This window comes from Trachinotus anak, unplaced genomic scaffold (genome assembly GCF_046630095.1).
Source record: "Trachinotus anak isolate AG129_WGS33_773 ecotype Australia unplaced genomic scaffold, CSIRO_AGI_Tana_v1 ptg000026l, whole genome shotgun sequence".
Taxonomy (NCBI): domain Eukaryota; kingdom Metazoa; phylum Chordata; class Actinopteri; order Carangiformes; family Carangidae; genus Trachinotus; species Trachinotus anak.
The window spans coordinates 2,068,164-2,085,849 of NW_027273877.1; the positions used below are offsets into that span (position 1 = coordinate 2,068,164).

At 42.0% G+C, this 17,686-nt stretch overlaps 2 protein-coding genes across 2 annotated transcripts; both read right to left on the minus strand.

The window, feature by feature from the left end:
• Positions 1-4,570: 4,570 nt before the first annotated feature.
• LOC139609693 (transmembrane protein 182-like) lies at positions 4,571-9,731 on the minus strand. Its single transcript, XM_071464560.1, has 5 exons — positions 9,432-9,731; positions 8,720-8,816; positions 8,495-8,623; positions 8,260-8,397; positions 4,571-6,469 (listed from the first exon to the last, which is right to left on the minus strand). The coding sequence occupies exons 1-5, from the start codon at positions 9,576-9,578 to the stop codon at positions 6,228-6,230; spliced, it is 753 nt and encodes a 250-aa protein (XP_071320661.1). The 5' UTR covers positions 9,579-9,731; the 3' UTR covers positions 4,571-6,227.
• A 736-nt stretch (positions 9,732-10,467) lies between these two features.
• LOC139609692 (actin-related protein 3) lies at positions 10,468-15,930 on the minus strand. Its single transcript, XM_071464559.1, has 12 exons — positions 15,747-15,930; positions 15,282-15,337; positions 14,586-14,710; positions 14,385-14,495; positions 13,595-13,690; positions 13,020-13,127; positions 12,792-12,935; positions 12,122-12,295; positions 11,927-12,019; positions 11,721-11,846; positions 11,363-11,446; positions 10,468-11,145 (listed from the first exon to the last, which is right to left on the minus strand). The coding sequence occupies exons 1-12, from the start codon at positions 15,788-15,790 to the stop codon at positions 11,050-11,052; spliced, it is 1,257 nt and encodes a 418-aa protein (XP_071320660.1). The 5' UTR covers positions 15,791-15,930; the 3' UTR covers positions 10,468-11,049.
• Between the last annotated feature and the right edge of the window lie 1,756 nt (positions 15,931-17,686).

Sequence of the window (17,686 nt, forward strand, 5' to 3'; positions counted from 1 at the left end):
ATGACATATGTGGTGGTGCGCCACACGCTGGGGAAAAAGCTGGTTCTTAGAGGTCAACACTGCTCTTGCCAGAGGCTTAACCACCTTTGATTTCAAACAAAAGACATTTTTGTCAGTGTAGATAATGATATATCTACACTGACATAACTAAATCCTCCCACTTCAGTCTGTGTAATAATACCACCCTGGGCCCCTAAAGGCTTCAGGTTTGCTGTGTGAAATTTGGGTTGCAGTAAATACAACTTTACAAACAGAAGATCAGTCAAATAGAGGGACATTACGCCAAAATCTAGTCCTAGTCCCTATAATTTAATTCATTCTGTTTGCAAGCTTTACATATAGATAAAACACAAGAATTATCCCATGCACATACAGAGCATGTGATCAAGTACTGACACTCGGCCTCCATCCTCTTAAAGGATGTGCTTGCATCCGGTGCAAGCACATCTTACAAAGTGAGCAGGGTTGATGGATGTTGCAGCCAAGCACAGGTGCTGCCAGTAGGGGTCATTTTTTTCCCCCTCAACTATGTTTGCCCATGGCCTTTGCTGTGAGAGGTCTCAGGCTCCACACATGACCAGCATCAGATGTAGCCTACCCCACCCAGCTTTGCACCTCCAAAATCAGCACCTCTGTAACACAGTTTTAACAAAAACTGATTATAACCTTTAAAGCAGCACTGTTGCATTAGACTGCTCTAGTTTTAACTAGGTGTAAGTTGCAAGTTTATGCCATTTGGAGCCTCCTCACTGAGCTTTAAATAGCACCGTCTGCTCTTGTGTCTCAAATCTAAGTGGATCTGTTTGCACACAGACACATTTCTTTATACAAAAATATATTCAAGGCCACGATTGGAGGGCTAATTGAAAAATGTTCACCAAAATAATCAAATTTAAAGCTTAAGAATGCATTCGAGCCCACATAAGAAGCAACATCAGGGCACACACACATACACACACACACGCACACACATACACGAGGAGCTCGTCTTGTTGCTGTGGAGTCCGTGACATGGTTTAACAGTCTCACAGGATCCATAAAACGCCCCCGAAGGCTTCATATAATCTCTCCTTTTTTCCTGCTTAATAGGAGATAATACAAGTGCGCACCCCGATGAATCAATATGCAACAGCAGCTTTAGTTTGATAATTAATACCAGTGTCGGAAATAGATTTGTGATTTGGCAGGGCAGGTCTGATATGACTCTGGTCTCCCCTCTCTTTCTCACCAGCCAAAGTCCCCGTTCCACTCCGTATCCACATCCCATTGAACTAATCTCATTCTTTTTTTTTTTTTTTTTGCTTTCAATAGCGCTAATTCTTTGACTAAAGCCTGTTATCTCATTAAAGGCCCCGCGATGGGATTCGATGGCATCCTGACATCTGTATTCATTCCCCTCAAAATTAGTCCTGACACAAAATTTAATGAAAAAACACTCAGAACAGTGGAGATTAGCCATCATGCCAAGCATCACAGAAGGGAGGGGGGAGAAAAAAAAATCATCTATTTAGTTTTGGTTACATTTTTGGAAGGGTGGATTAGCACTGTTCCTTCAGCACCAATAACCCGACTGTTGAGGACTACCTTTTACTCACATGTTGTGACTCTTTTACGCTCAATCCGTAAGTCGGATTGAAATGTTGAGGGGAGGGCCGGCTTTCCTAACGGTACTTTGAGGGTGTCTGCAACACACGAGCAGGTATTTTGATATCAAAATGCTCTTAAGGTTAGGAACGGTGAGGCAAGACAAAGAGGCCCTCACCCCTGGCCCTCAGTAGATAAACTGAGTCAGCATGGTAAGTGGATTCCCTCTCCCATCAGCAACCACCTAACTTCCCACCCGCCTCCTCTTCATCTCCCACTCCTACCAGCCTCAACCAACCCCCCCCCCCCCCCCCCCCCCTTCCTGCGCCATCACTCTCGTCAAAAGCCTGTGTCGGTTGTGGAGCTGATAATTCCCTCTGTTTGGGAAAAAAAAAAAAAAAGATGAAAGCGTTCATGGATGAAAGAAACTTGGATTTAATCTTTCTCGCCGTCTTTCGCTCTCTCTTCCACTACACGGTGTTGATCGTTTTCTTCGGGAAAAGGGCGAGGATTGAGGAAAAAGGCAAAGAGAGGGGTGGAAGAAATAGATGGGAATGAGGGGAGAAAATAGAAACAGGGTGAAGCCCATTTAGAGCCACCAAGCCCAGGTGAGGCGAGGTTGTGGACTAGTTCAATAGAATCAGTTTACCCTTCTGAATGTACACACAGTGACCTGATGAAATGGTGGCCTGCAGAGGGAGAGAGGCCACAGATAAAGAAAAGCCATCGTTTCCGCCTGCGCCTCATTTGGCCCTCGCCACGATAAGGCCCTCAGCGCTCAGGTATCTGTAGTCACAAGGTAAGAGGCCTGTCATAAGGAGAGATAGAGAGACTACAGAATCAACTGCAGAGGCAAGAGAGGACAGGCACAGAGGAGGAGTGAATACAGTGTGGACTGGCTGGAAGAGGGATATTCACTCATCCTATGCAACAAGACAAAGATTTAATTGCTCAGATTTAATCCTGCGGGTGTCAAATCCCTTTGCCAGACATGGTGGTGATCCACTCAGAACCAGACACACGCAGCCTCTTGCTGAGCCACTGGGCTTGCATTAAAGAAGAAAGAAATTCAGGCTGCAATACAGAAGCTTTTTGTTTTTTGTTTTTTTTACTTAAATTTTGATATTATCCATAGTATCTGTTAAAATCAGTTACCATCTGTTCAGTGTTTCGAAGTTCGAGTCTCGAGTTCAGTGGGAATCGAACACCACTCCCATCCATCCACCCCAACCTCCTCCTGACGTGGACTTTGTCGCTCTATAAACCACGTCACCGCACTTTTCCCTTTGCTCTTGTCATCATTACTACAGCCACTAGATGTCGCCTAGCAACAAAACGTAACTATGGGTCATGATAACCTGCTGCACAAACAACCAACGGGCTCGTTTTTTACAGGACAGTCGAATTAAACCTAAAGATGTTGCCTCCTCTTGTTAAATTTTGGTGGTATAGTGGACTGTAGGTGTATTACTATGTGTGTTTCTATCCACATAACAGTAGTGAAACTCACATATTACACACCCATCCATCCAATGCATGACAATAAGTTACAGGACATTGTTTTTTTTCGGCCTGGTTGTTGTGTATTCCTGCATCACTTGTGCTCCTCTTTCTCCAGTGGACCCCTTAAAGCGGCAGACAAGGCTGCTGGAAGATCTTGTGACGCGACTGCAACGTCTTGAGAATTTTCTTATTGTACTCAGCGAGTCAGGGAGCACAGTGCCAGGGTGCAGAGCTCATTATCCCCTGCTGACTGGCCTGAATAGATGAAATGGAAGGTGGAAAGAGGCAAAGACAGACGGGAGGAGAGGATGGTGTAGAAAAGGTAAAGAGAGGAGGATATGACAGCACAGACATTAGAAATTCAATCACCTGTGACTCAAAATGATTTCAATGAAAAAAGAGAATGGGGCAAATTACAGAAAAGATTAAGTGAAGAATAAAAAGGAGGAAGAGAAGCTCTTATTCTTTGCCCTAACACCCGGAGAACATACACTGTCACAATAGCTTTCATTATGTAACTCTCTACATTTCCATAATTGCTCATTTAGATATTGACCTGCAGTCATTTGATCACTTTGACATGTAGACAATAGGTTACATAACTTCAAGTCTTGTTCATAAATTCAATTTCCAACATCGCTTTCGTAATCACAGCTTTTAGGGCCACGAAGAGCGACACCTCTCAGCCCAGCTGCTCGCCGTCTTTGGCTTTCTGTCGAATCGCTGTAAAAGCACATCGTTGGCCAGAAGACACCAGCGTCCTCCTAGGAGGGGTGCGCGTCAGTAGTGGAGGTGTGGGGGTGTTCGATTTTATAGCCCGCAGCTCTCCAGCCCCACTTTGCCAGCCGGGGCGAGGGGGGAGCCCATATGGCAGCCAAGCATGGCTCCGGCCAGCCCGGGCTCATATGTATGGAAAACACAAGGTCTGGAGAGGGAAGTCACAGGGGGGGTCATGCTAGTCAGAGAGGCAGCCCGAGGTCCTGGTGCAGGTTAGAAGGTCTTGGTTCAGGAGAAGAGGCTAATTTCTTCTACTTGGCTGAGCAAAGGCCTGAATAATTGCACCCCCTGGGTTGGCCTCTGGGTGATGTGGAAGTAGAGTATACCAAAGAGAGTGAACAGGGGTGGGGTGTGGGGGGGTGGGGGGGGGGGTGGGGGGTAGAAGAGGTGGTGGGATATGGTTGCATCCAGTTTTTAATGGATGCTCATAATATTTTTATTGTATGTTGTGAGGGTGAAAACGTCCTTATACATCAGTATTTGTGCTTCAGTGGCATCGTCTGCCTACATCAACCTGAGCTCATTATAGCTACACGCAGGCACCATTAGCATAGCAAGTAGCATGACTTCAGGATTTCAGTCCACAATCTTAAAGTTGCTATTGTCCACATATATATTTTTTTTTTTATAAATGGATAAAATAACTCATCTGAGAGGGGTCAGCTTTATGCACTCATCATTTACAACTTTGGTTCACTTGCTCTCATCAGGGTTGATATTTATACACATTTATTTGCATGTTACTGTATGTTTCAAGCTGTGTATTTCATAGCACATATGCAGTTTTACAATAATAACAGAACTGAATTAATGGGTCCTTGTTTTCAGACAGAAATTGACACCACCCTCCAATCTCTGAACGTGGAGTATTACTGCAGCCCCAAAACACCACAAATATAACTCACAAGTAGAATAATTCACTGAAACTTTGTGATTTATGTCCTTAAAAGAGCATAATAGAGATGAATAGTGTCTTAAGTCGATGTCTTTGTCGCCCCTGCGGTAATTGTTGCAGACAGCTCTATCTACTGAGGACAAAGACCCAGTGTGATGATGTGGCGACCGGTGGCGGCGTTTGAGTCCAAGCCTGACAGCTACAACAGCACCACATCCTCTGTTGGAGCCCAGTAATGAATCTGCCACGATCCTGCTCTCAAAAGATTGAAACCAAGTGTTATGACTGGATCTCCTCGTATTCAGGAGAAAATAAAGATCACCCTTTAACAAACCCATGACTGCGTTTGGCTGTTGGAGGCGGTGGCGGTGGCGAGGGAGAGGAGGTGACAGAGATGTTTAAACACTGCGAGGGCCGGGGAAGTGAATGTGACATGCTCAGGTGTAATTATACTCACCTTGTTCACAGCGGAGATTAAGAGGAGAAGGTATGGAGAGGTGCAGGAGCGTCAGACATGAAGGAATATTGAAAGGCTCGCTGATGAGCAGTGTCAACTACCGCTCCCCCCCTTTTCCTTCCCGTTCTCTCCCTTTTGTCACTGTATCATCTCAAGGTCTCACGTCTGTTTGCCTTTTCCAATTATCAAGGTGTGACTGCGGGCTTCCACCCCCCCTCTCCCAAATATAATGTGAACTATACTGAACTTGAGGAAAACAAAAATCTTTTTCTTTTGTTTGTCAGTAAAATTACAATTGAATTAATTATCACTTACAAATTTCCCTCTTGGTTCCATGCTCCGCAGGCCTAATCCGATGCAAACACTGCAACTTTGCATTTTGCTTTTAATGCTGTCGGACATCAATGTAAGGATGATAAAGTGATTTAATGAGGTTGGAAACAGCATTATCCTGAGACAACACTGTCCTCTAGTGGCTGCAGTGTGTTTTACACGCACTGTGAGATGTCCCTGAAGTGGCCCTCCTGTCAGAAAATGGATTATGACAGTCTAATTTATTATCATCTCCATCCCTCTGACCCAGTATGTCAGCGCTTCACCCTGATGTCCTAATGACAGGCAGGCCCGGTCACACTCAATCTACTCAACCCTTCAACATGCACACCAGGAGCCAGGCCGGCTTCTTCTCTCCACTTTTGTCAAAACTGATTTATCCGTTATAATAAAAGCTCACTGAGAGTACTGGAGTATTAATCACAATGGGATCTGTTAAATAGATTAGAAAAATCTTTTATAATGACCACTTTCTAATTAAGGATTCCAATTATCTTCACTGATGGAAGTACTCGGAAATCTGATCCACATTTGTGACTTTGATCATCACTGCCAAACACACTGTGTGGCCACTGCTGTCTTGACAAATAAAAATATCCTTAACATAAAAACAACTCAGCTTCCCAGTGATGACTCTGTTTTAGAGGGAATTCCAGCAAAACAACAAGTGTTTAAAGTTCAGGAATTTTGTTTCTTCTGTCTCGTCGTATGAACACTCAGGCCGACCAGGATGAAGAGTAGGCCGGCCAGCAGGCAGAAGAAGACGGCTACTGGAGCCAAGAGGAACGAGGGGCCGTGCTGGATGCTGAGATGGAAGGAGGGGCAGCTGGAGAGTCTCTGATGGAGGGCAAACTGCTCTAGAGTGTCCAGGACCTGGACCCACGTCAGATACATCAGCACCACTGCCAGCAGACACAGGCCTGACGGGCACAGAGAGAAAAAGGTGGCGGCTGTGATTGCCAAGTTTTAGGATTCAGTCCAAATTGTCACATAATTCTGATGCAAAATATTAGCAAAGCTCGGCTCAGATTCAGAGCATTGAAAAGTTTATTTTTGATGTTTGGTGATGAAATGATGTTCTTTTCTTTTTGTTGAATATTTTGTAAATTTTATTCGATATAGCTTTTCCCCACCATTTAATCCTTTTTATTGACCGTTTTCTGTTCGTCTTGCTTTGTTATTGTCGTTTTATTATCCTCGCGCTGCAGGACAGCTGGGAACCTGTGTTTTAACTGAGCCACAGCAGGTGATGTTTTCTTTGCTGGTTTTATTGTTAAAGAAAAAGAAAAAATTATGATGCATGCATGAAAAGCTCACAAAACTGTTTTGTGTAAAAATAAGAAATTAACTTTCATTAACTTTTCATTTGTTTCTTTTGGTGGCTGGATGCCACTTTTCACAGACTGAAAACTTACTCTTGCAGAATATGTAAACAGAAACTTTTATAAACAAAACTGTCATTTTCATCCAATAATTGTCACAGACAGCCCTGAAACTCCCACCTGGGCCTTCAACTAATCTGTCTGGGCATATTCTGTGATGTCTCTCACCTCAAGAATGTTTTTAAGTGAATTTTGGCTTGAATAATGAAGCAACACATGTGATTTCTGCTCAGAGACAGCGATCACATTCTGATGGTTTGGCAGCCGTGACACGACAGATGCCTGGATCTGCTGAGACGGAGGGTATTGATTATGGGTGATGGGAGATGGGGCTTTCTCAAAGATTACTGTCAACATCTCAGCAACTGTCTGCAGAATATGAACTCTGGGAAATATCTCCACCCTTTGCTGAACTGTAATCCTGAGTGAAAGGGAAGCTTTGGGGAAAGAGGAAAAGCTGAAGATCGCAAACGGGTTCCCCACACGTACACAACTCACTCTCTCACTCTCTCACTCTCTCACTCACTCCCTCTCTCTCTCTCTCTCTCTCTCTCTCACTCACACACACACACACACACACACACACACACACACACACACACACACACACACACACACACACACACACACACACACACACGACTGTCAAACACGTGCTGCAGCTAACTGAGGCTTTTTAGGAGCTACACCCAGCTGAAGGCGATGAGCCCCAACGAGCGAGCGCCATCCACCAGCAATCAAGCACAACAAGTGTGCGACCACTTTCTATTAATTAAAGAGGATCTTTTCTTGTTTTTATACTGTTTACATCTAAAAATGTTTTAAAATACACAAAATAAATATCCTAAAAAATACATGTTGGCCCCCCCAAGCTATTTTTCAAATTAAATTTTCATTTAATTAAGTACAGCACATTTAATTGTGTTTTTCCACACGACACACAAAGTCACTTTAGATTTGATTTGTTCCCCTCTTGAATGTTAATGTCTTTGACCCCATTGACATGGAGCAAAACATTGTTGAAATTCAATTTTTACATATTGATGTGAAATTATATTTCAAGGGGATTTTTTTTTAATTATTATTTTGGTGGTGGGGGGGCAGCTATATTTTGGGTCAAGAAGATATGAGTATGCAGTATGCAGTATATGAAAGTATGGAGTCATTAAATCATTTAAATCTGGTCTGAAATCTGCTACAGAGACCAATGAGGAAAGCAAATTTCAAATTTTAAAACTTAAGACATAAGTTTCAAAAACTGTTAATGATAATATGAGAGGAATTCCAGGATCTGTGTGTGTCGAGGGTTAGGGTTACCAGGTCCTTACCGCCACAAAGCTGAAGGGCCCCACCCACTTTATAGAGTTTGTGATTGGTCAGTGGGCCAGCACAGATGGCAACAAACCCACCGAGGATGACAGCCGCCACACCTGTGACGAGGAAGATGCTCCAGAAGGTCCTGAAAACTGACAGAGGAGGAGGAAGATGAGACCTTGTACATGAAGAATCATAATGCAGAGTCATGTAAAAGGTAAATTATTTATATGAGAAAATATTACCGACCAATGGCAGAGTGAGGTTCATAGGGTTCTGGGGGTAAACTGTGTTGCTCCGCCCACGGTCTCAATGGCCCATTAACAGGAAACGGGAAGAGGAAAGCAGGCTGGCAAACCTTTGATGGTGGCTGATTTACTGAGAGTTAAAATAAAAAACATTCTTTAGAAATCTTTCTGCTGTTTTCATAATTGAAACGCATAAGTTTGAAACAACCACAGCGACAGTTCTCACAGATCCAAAGGTCCCATGTGGAGTATTCATGGGAAGTGACCATGAAGGAGCACCGCCAAAACAGACCCTCGTGAAAGATCCTCACACTGTTTACAGCCTGGTAAAATAAAAAATAGAAAACATATCATTCATTGTAGCAAGTGGGGGAAAGAAAACAAAAATCCCTCTAAAGGCGACAAATACACACTTGTATATGACAATATACAATTTCTTTTATTCTTCATCCACCTTTTAAATCTCAAATGTGATTTTTTTTCTGTGAAATATCACTATTTGTCTTGAAAAAGTACAACTTTATTGTTTAATCACAACTTTTTGTCTTATAATAGAAAAATAATGATTAAAAAGTATGCTACAGTATGAACAGGACGGTCAGGACTTATGTTTTGGGTTTTTTCTAAAATTACTACAATTCTTCTAACAAAACATTAAAACTTTGCTACCACTGTTTTGGTTGTAATATTATAACTTATTGCTCAAAATCCCAGTTTATTATTTTCCTAACAGTGAACAGTATTTATAGCACGGGATGTGTATGTCCCAAAATGATATTCCTTGTCTCTATTTTCATCATATCATTTATTCTATTTCCCCAATGGTTTCCAATGCTGCTCTAATACCTTTATTTGAATCAGTTGTTTCTTTAAAGGAGACATGCACGTGCCTGGTGTGCTCAGTGGAAGTGCCTCTTCCCCTCTCTCAGGGCACTTACCCCTCCTGCGTCCTGTGGCCGGCTGCAGGACTCAGCAGCCAGCAGCCAGTACTCCGTCCCACAGGAGAGCAGCATGAACAGAAACCCAACTGCTCCAAAGAACAAAGCCAGGAATAGGAGCACCTTCATCCTCTCAGCAGGAGACATGTCTCAGTTTGACGGTCCTTCTGTTTCAGCATTTGTTTTTATAGTAAAAGTGTTTTTCCCTCTTTCTTCATTCATTTCCACTGCATTTTACTCTTCAAATACACAGAATAACTTCCGTTTAACTCATCTTTGTGTCCATTCCTCTTCTGCTGCAAAAAACACGTTACCATCATAACGAACACAAGCCTCTGGATAGTGTTTCCCTTACTGACCAATCAGGTGCATGAAGTGGTCGGATGAAAATAAACGCCTGCGTCATGTGCTGGTCATTTGGAGCAGCTACAGTTACAGGGGGTTTTCACTCACACAAAAATAGCTGTTGTGTCGAAAATAGTTGCCCCATTTAAAATAGAGGACGTGGTTCTCCCTCCAACCCAAACACAATCATGTCATTCTTGAAAGCACAACTTAAAAAACAGAAATTACACATGTAGAAATATCTCCTTGGCATTTATTGGAATGCCAACAGTGAAATCCAGATTTGGTACAGTACAAGGCTATCCAGTATAACTGAGATCTAGGCAACAGTGATGGTCCAACAACAGTCATTCAAACTGCAAGTTCATATATTAATACGACTTTTTTTTCCAAGACAGGTTGTTCAAGAGATGATTAGTACAAATAAAAAAAAGGTCAAAAGAAAATGGTGACAATTAGTCCCAATGCTGCAGGAGAAAAGAAGACAGGACGCGTCTCAGTGACACCTGGGAAAAATTATTTGAACAGATTTATAATGTTTGAGGTTGTTTTTTTTTTTTAATGCCTGACTTACTTCCATCTAAATTCAAATAAATATTTCTTCCAGGTACTGAGGGACATTCAAAAAAAAAAAAAAAAAAGACACCCACAAAGAAGAAAGAAAATCAGGAATGATCAGTTTGTCTGCTGATTGTTTTTTTTTTCTTTATGTAACAATGTCTTGTATGTTTGCACCTATTTGATGACTGAATGCTCAAAGAAGTGTTTGATTCAGTGAAGTTTGTGGAGGTGATCTAGCTAAGCGTGTCCTGCTTCTTGAATCAACCCCTAAGTTTGCTTTTTTTTTTTTTTTTAGAGTATATAACATATAGCAAGAACCCAACCCTTATACACAAAGAAGTGCATTTATACAGGACTCATGTTGATTAATTACATATTACAACCCTGTGAGGATAGAATAAGTACATATACGAGGCACACAGAAATTAAAGATTCATCACCTATTATTAACCTACTTGCAGTAAACATTTTATTTGAGGATCCTTTGGGCTGAGTCACCTCTTTCCTCTAATTTGCGAGGACATTGCCACTGTTTTGGCAGTTTGTTTGGTCCACTGTCGCTCTATCCGAATGAACAGGTCTGTCGGAGCATCCGTGCAAAGGCTCATGGGACTTCCACAGCATGTGAGGTCTTGCGGCGCTTCCTTACGTTTTCCTCGGGGGGGGGGGGGGGGGGGGGGGGGGCCTCCGCTGAATGCGCTCCTCCGGCAGCCTAAGACATGACTCCGAATACGGGGTTGTGGCGGCAGATGCTTGGCCCGATCTCCTCGTAATCCCGCTTAGTGTGGCACACTTGGTAAAATTCAGGCTGCCAACACAGAGATGATCCTTAATGTCTCTTTACATTTCATAACAACAACATGTGAGTGTGTGCTGCACACAAAAGTCTCTTTTTTCTCATCTCGCATCAGAAGTTTCTATCTACAATTATTTGTTGACATCGAAAATACATTTTAAAAAAGCTGCAGGAGGAATGATTGTTGATGTGTTGTTAGAGAGGCTGGAAACAGTGTTTTGATACTCACAGTAGACGCCAGCATTGATCCTCCGAACCAGACAGCGTACCTCTGCATGTGATGAGTGATGACTTGCACATCAATGGGTTTAGGCTGCAAACAAGGAGAACAATAATTTAAGACAAAAAAAACTACTTCCTGAGATGCTTTTGCAGCATTCAAGTGCTCAATATCACAATATGTGAAATAATAATGAACCCAACGACAACATAAAGTGCTAATGTTGTGTAACAATAATCAGACCCTTTTAATGCATTTCCCAAAGTTTCCCCAACTTTTCAAAAGACAATTCTCTGATCTTTCCAAGAAAATTGATTTCAAGACTCAAGTGGTGGATTAAGCTTCGCTCTCCTTCCTGGTTCCTCACCTTCAACTTGCCGCCGCTCAGCTCTTCGCTCATTTTCAGTCGTGCGTCCACAGTCCTCTTGAGGTCCCTCTGCAGGCGTCTGCCAAAGTCCCTGAACATGGTGGAGCCTCCGGAGAGCACAATGTTCTGTGACACAAGCACACATTAACAAAAACAGACATACAGACAGAGCTCTTGTGTGTGTTGATGCAGAGGGATTTATTTACCTTGTACAGTGGACGCCTGACATCAATGGGACAGTTCTGGATAACTTCATCCACCACCTCTGAGATTGGCTGGGTGAAGTCTGGGTTGGCAAACTGGATGGGACCAAATAGTTAGGAAAAAAATTAAATAAAATCAGTTACATTCTCAAAAATCGGATGAAACAGCAGCAGTGTGAACACGACAATCCAACATACCTCAGGATGGAAAAAGATCTCCGGCCCGAGGAAGCGTTCATAGCCCACATCGATGGTGAACTCCTTCTTGGTGATGGCGTTGACGCCCGTGTACTGTTTGATCCACTTGGAGCCGTCTGTGTCGTACTTGTTGAACTCCTTAACCAGGTCAGGGCAGACGTAGCTGAACCGCTCCTAAAAATCAAAATGATACAGTTCAACTTAATTATAATGTGCAGATATTATTTGCAATGGAAGACAAAATGTAAACATACAAAAAGGAAAATGTCAGAGTGGACGTCTTCCCATTTAAAACCTCTGAGCTCCATAAAGTGAGCTACAAGTTTCTGTAGCTGCACTGACCTCCTGTGGCCAGACTCAGCAGTGACAGGAGAACACCGCCACCTCCACTATCAGCTGTTAAGGTATCACTTCCTTTTATGGTGCCTTCTTTTTGCAGATCTTTTCACAGCTGCCACATATGAAGCTGCAGCAGGTTACAGTTTTCTGTGAGCTTCATGAGCATTTTGCCTGGTACACCTTTCAAATCTATGAGGACTGAGTGTTTAATTTTTGGGAGGAGCATTAATTTAAAACAAACAGTGATCGAGGCTTGGCAAACACGTTCCTCCTGTCTTGTCACTTGACTGTAAAGCATCAAATCCTGGCAGCATCAGAAATGAATACTGACCTTGACAGCTTTAGCCGTCTCCAGAGACTGCTCCGGAGGTATCCCCACCTCTCGCTCCCTCAGCAGCTGTTGGGTGAAGTACGTGATGTCTCGCCCAGCGATGGGGATGTGCTTAATGCAGCTGCCGATGACGTAGCCTTCAGCCTGGAACACCAATGTGCACAAGTTTAAAGCTGAGAATGAGGAGGAAGCAAAAAAATTAAAATAAAATAAAAAAGTGACACTGACCACTGGGATGACATGTGTGACTCCATCTCCGCTGTCGATCACAGTCCCCGTCAGCGTCCGCTCCCCAACCTGTCTGGATGTCCAGGAGGCAGCCAGCGCCAGGACAGCCTGATGCAGAAAATACAGACTTTAGTAAAGGCAATAAAGCAACAAGAGATAATCAGCAAGGCAGTATGGATTCAGTTAACAAACAGCCTCTATTCACAGTGTGGTGCAAGTTACACAGGATTCATGCTGTGCATTTCACAGCCACAGAATGACGACACTGTACAGTATTTAAATGAAGTGGAAATAATCACAGACCACAGACAGTGAAACTTAAAAAGAGGAAGTGAAAATAGATATTTCCCCCATTAAAACATTGTCTGAGTCAGATTACATTCCGAGCAGAAAGAATCAAATCTAATTCTAATTCTAATTCTAATTCTAATTCTAAAAGCCCACAAGTCTGGTTTCAACTGGTTGAGAGTGCTGTAGTTTTAGGCGTTTGTTGGCAGTCTGAGGAGAAAATGAACGCTGGTTTACTGTTGGGCACTTTGGCCTCTTCCTGGTGCTGGACTGTTTTGGTAATTCACCTGAACAGCGATGTAGAGACCTGGGACGTTGAACGACTCGAACATGATCTCTGCTGTGTACTCTCTGTTTTCCGGTGTGTTAAGTGGAGGCTCTGTCTGGAGAGAGAGACACAGACAAAGTTATGTAAAAACACTATTTGACATTTTATAACTTTGGAGGTTACACTTGACCGAAGCACAGACATAAGAAATAACTTCAACAATGCCAGAGAATATATTTACTAATGACCAGGATTAAACTGTTTCTGTATGACCTGTTATTTGAAGTAGCCCCCAATATTTTCCCATAATCTCAATATCCTTACACATATGTGGCTCAAGATTAAGAGCCAGAACTGTCGGTATTAAATTATTACTGCTCCGAGCTGACTGCTGAGAGAGAGAAAACAGCGGTTTCTGTTCTCAAAAGTTCTGACTCATCTAAGCTCTTGTCTGTGGTGATTGCATCCTTTTCCTTTTATTCCTTTCTTTTCCAAACCATAGCAGCTTCCAGATGTTTTCAGTAGGCATAGCGTCTCGATTTCACTTCACACTGATAGAATGTTTTTGATGACACGCTCTTGTCATATCCAATTATCATCAATAAAATGATAAAGTCATATTCTTAATAAAACAGAAACAGTTGAAGAGCCAAGAGGCTTCTAACTTGAAGCGAACAAGGACATGACAGGAGCTCTCTCAACAGGATCCGTCTTACATAAGACAATTTAGTAAAATACTGTCTAGTCTTTGCTGATTCTAAATGCATTTCAGGTTGAACTCTGAATAATCTATGTAGTCCTGGTCTTACCAAGAGAAAGTAATGGTCTTCAGGTTCTGCCCGCAGATACTTGAAGATGACCTGCTCCATAAATCTCTCCATCAGGTCCCAGTCTTCCACTATCCCGTGACGAATGGGCCACTGGGAAGGAGAAGAGAAAGAAAATGGAGTAAATCAAACGGCTTCACACAGGAAAACAACATCTAACTCAGTTCAGCTCTCTCCGTCTACCTTTGTTGCATATGATGGTTTGTCAATGGCTTCATCCCCAATGAAGAAGTCCAGGTCATCAACGCCCCTCATCATCCTGCGCTGGGCCTGGTCTCCAACCTTGGCTGATTCTTTGATTGCAATACCTGACGAGGATCAGATACATACAAATCCAAGATTATACATTCCTGTTATCTAGATAAGTCAACTAATATAACAGTAAGATCCTGAGCTAAGTCAGTTTCCTTATCCTTGGAAAGTTGTCTAGGTAGTTATAGGACGACAAGTAACTTATTACATTTGTCTCCAAAATGCCTCTTATAATTTCCCAAGGATCGAGGTGGCATCTTCAAATGACCAGCAGTCCATAATCCAACACAGTTATGTTTACTATCACGACAACGAAAAGCATCAAATCTTTTTTTTGTGATAAGTTATACATATTTGACATTTCTGTTTTCAAAATGATGAATTACCTTTTGTCTTTTTTACCAAAACAGTTATCAATTAATCGTCTGTTGATCTCTACTTTGTTGTGTAAATATAGAAATTTAAAAAAATGCAGTTCACAATGTAAAAACATAACCCCTTAATACAGTTAACAGTATAAATAACTATGTTACACATTTGTATACTATTATAAAACAAGCTCAGATTAAAATAATTATAATTTAATGTAACCAAATCCCTGTTTTGATGACTTTATAATTTACTTACATGAAGGTATGATGAACTGTGGTTCTGTGTTTCCTGCATAACCAAGCTTTGTGTACCTAAAAAAAAAAAGAAAAGTGTTTTGTTACAGTTGTTTCCCTTTGGTTAAAGTGTTTGCTAGAAATTATAGACAGGTAACATTCACAATAATCTAGAAGATATGCTTTCTGATATGAGGATTATCCAGGAAGTAACATTAGCTTCAGTAGCTAACAGTAGCTAAATGCAGTACTGAGAATAAAAGCACCGAAAATAAAGCTATCGGGCACTTTGGCTCATTTGTCGCATTAACTCTGACTTTCCAGACACAGTAAGAATAAAGAAGTGAACAGATGCAGCTGAGTAAGGTTTGCAGGTTTTCAGGCTGAGCAGCTACAACAGCAGGGCGTTAGCTGAAGTTTGACAGCCGCTTATGTGGTCAATGAAAGCCAGGCTAACGCTAACTAGCATGACATTTTTCTGACTTACCCTGTGCCACAGTCAACAACACAAGCCGGCAGCCGACCAGCCATGCTTGCTCTCCTTTATTCGACCCACGGGTGAATATATCAGGCGACCGATATGAAGGGAGAGCTCAAAAGTAACCGTGTTGAATGGCAGCAGCTTGAATGAACAGCAATCACGGCCGATTCGGGACAGCTTCCGGGTTCGGTCAGATTTCTTCGAGTGCAGCGTCAGCATCTTGGAAGATGCAACACCGCCCCCCGGTGGACGGAGCCGGTCACTGCAGCCGAGTCAGGAATTCAATCATAATTCATTCTTTTAGATTAAAACTTACACATTTATCATTTAAGACTAAATGTACTTGTATAATGATAAAGGCTACTGTTTTTAGTAAATTCTCCTAACATTTCTTACATGTTTTTTTTTTCTAATCTCTACATAATAACAAAATAAAAATAAAATAAAGATCTAAAAAACAAATTTGAGTTGTGTTTCAGCAACAATTTATTCTGCAGCCAAATGCAGGATGACATACTCTTAAGAGCAATGCATAATAGTAATTAAATTAAGAGTTAAGAATTAATCATAATAATAATATGTATAATAATGAGGAAAAATAAGCCTAAGAAAATTACATACATATAAATACAATGTTGTAAACAGGTCTGTAATTTTTTTGTCTTAATATAGTGGTTTTTCATTGAACAAAAAATAGTAACCAACCTCATCTCACCCTGCTGACTGCACCAGATGATATCAGTGATTTAGGTGCCAACAGAGGCCAGACAAAATGGTCCTCACCCTCCACGACTGCATGGAGGGCCACTGATAAAGACGATATATGAGCAGCAAGGAGCTTTAGGGCCTGATTCTGGCTCCATAGTGCCTCACCACATTAGAGCCAATCCCAGGGCCTGAGAACATTGGCCCTTTGTCCTCAGGCAGACTCATCACTCACACAACAGTCACTTCACCACAGAGGCTCCTCGAAAAGCCCTTGGCTCTGCTGCTCCTGATAAAAACAGTCCTCGTCTCCCTCCCTGGTCCAGGGCACTTGATGGAAACTCTCTATCCAGTGCTATAGGTGAAACAATTTGTTTTAGCATTGTCACAGCTGAAGCAAATATTCGCCAGGAGTCCAATATCAGAGGACTTTCCTTTTACATCACAGAGACAAATGACTCAAAACACAAGGTGTGTCTTTTGTCCTCTGTTTTTAGTGGAGCTGAACAACAATGTCATCTCACAATGATACTAAAAACACAATAATCGCTTCTCTGAAACTGGCATATTTCGTGACATTGACTGTCCATTGAACCCTGACTTACTTGAAATAAGAAATGCGACATGCTAAATGCTGCTACAGCCTTAATTGGTCTGGTGTGACCAGTAGCTTTTGTTGGCACGACGACAACCAAATCCAGAAGGTGACTTTAATTTCTGAAACAAATTACCGGACATTGAATAAAAACATGTCATCAATTCTCTGTTTTTTAATTTATTTATTCCATTCAACAGAATTCAATATCGTTGACACGAGACAAGATGGAATAGTGTGTTGAAGGTGTTTTAAATGTGCTGAAGGATTTTGGAAACCCTGAACTCTCTGACCTTGATGATATTTCAATTTCACAAAAAAAAAACAGCCTTTTCTCATTGTCTGCAAGAGCTTCATCTTCCTGTAAGTCACCGCTTTGAATACTAGAGGGCACCAGTGCTCTCATCTTCGAGCCTTCTTCCAGCTTCACTTACTGTAATGCGCAAAACAAAATCATTTGTTTCTTGCAGTGCAGCCTCACCTCCACTGGGCTCAATGTTTCCGACCCCTCTATAAAACATCCTGCATGAAGTGGAATAATCAGTGTAACGAGGGATTTTATGACCGTTCTTCAAACCACTTCTCTTTTATTTTGCAGGTCCTTGCTGAGGTGCAATGTATTTAAAACTAGTCTGACGCTTGTTAA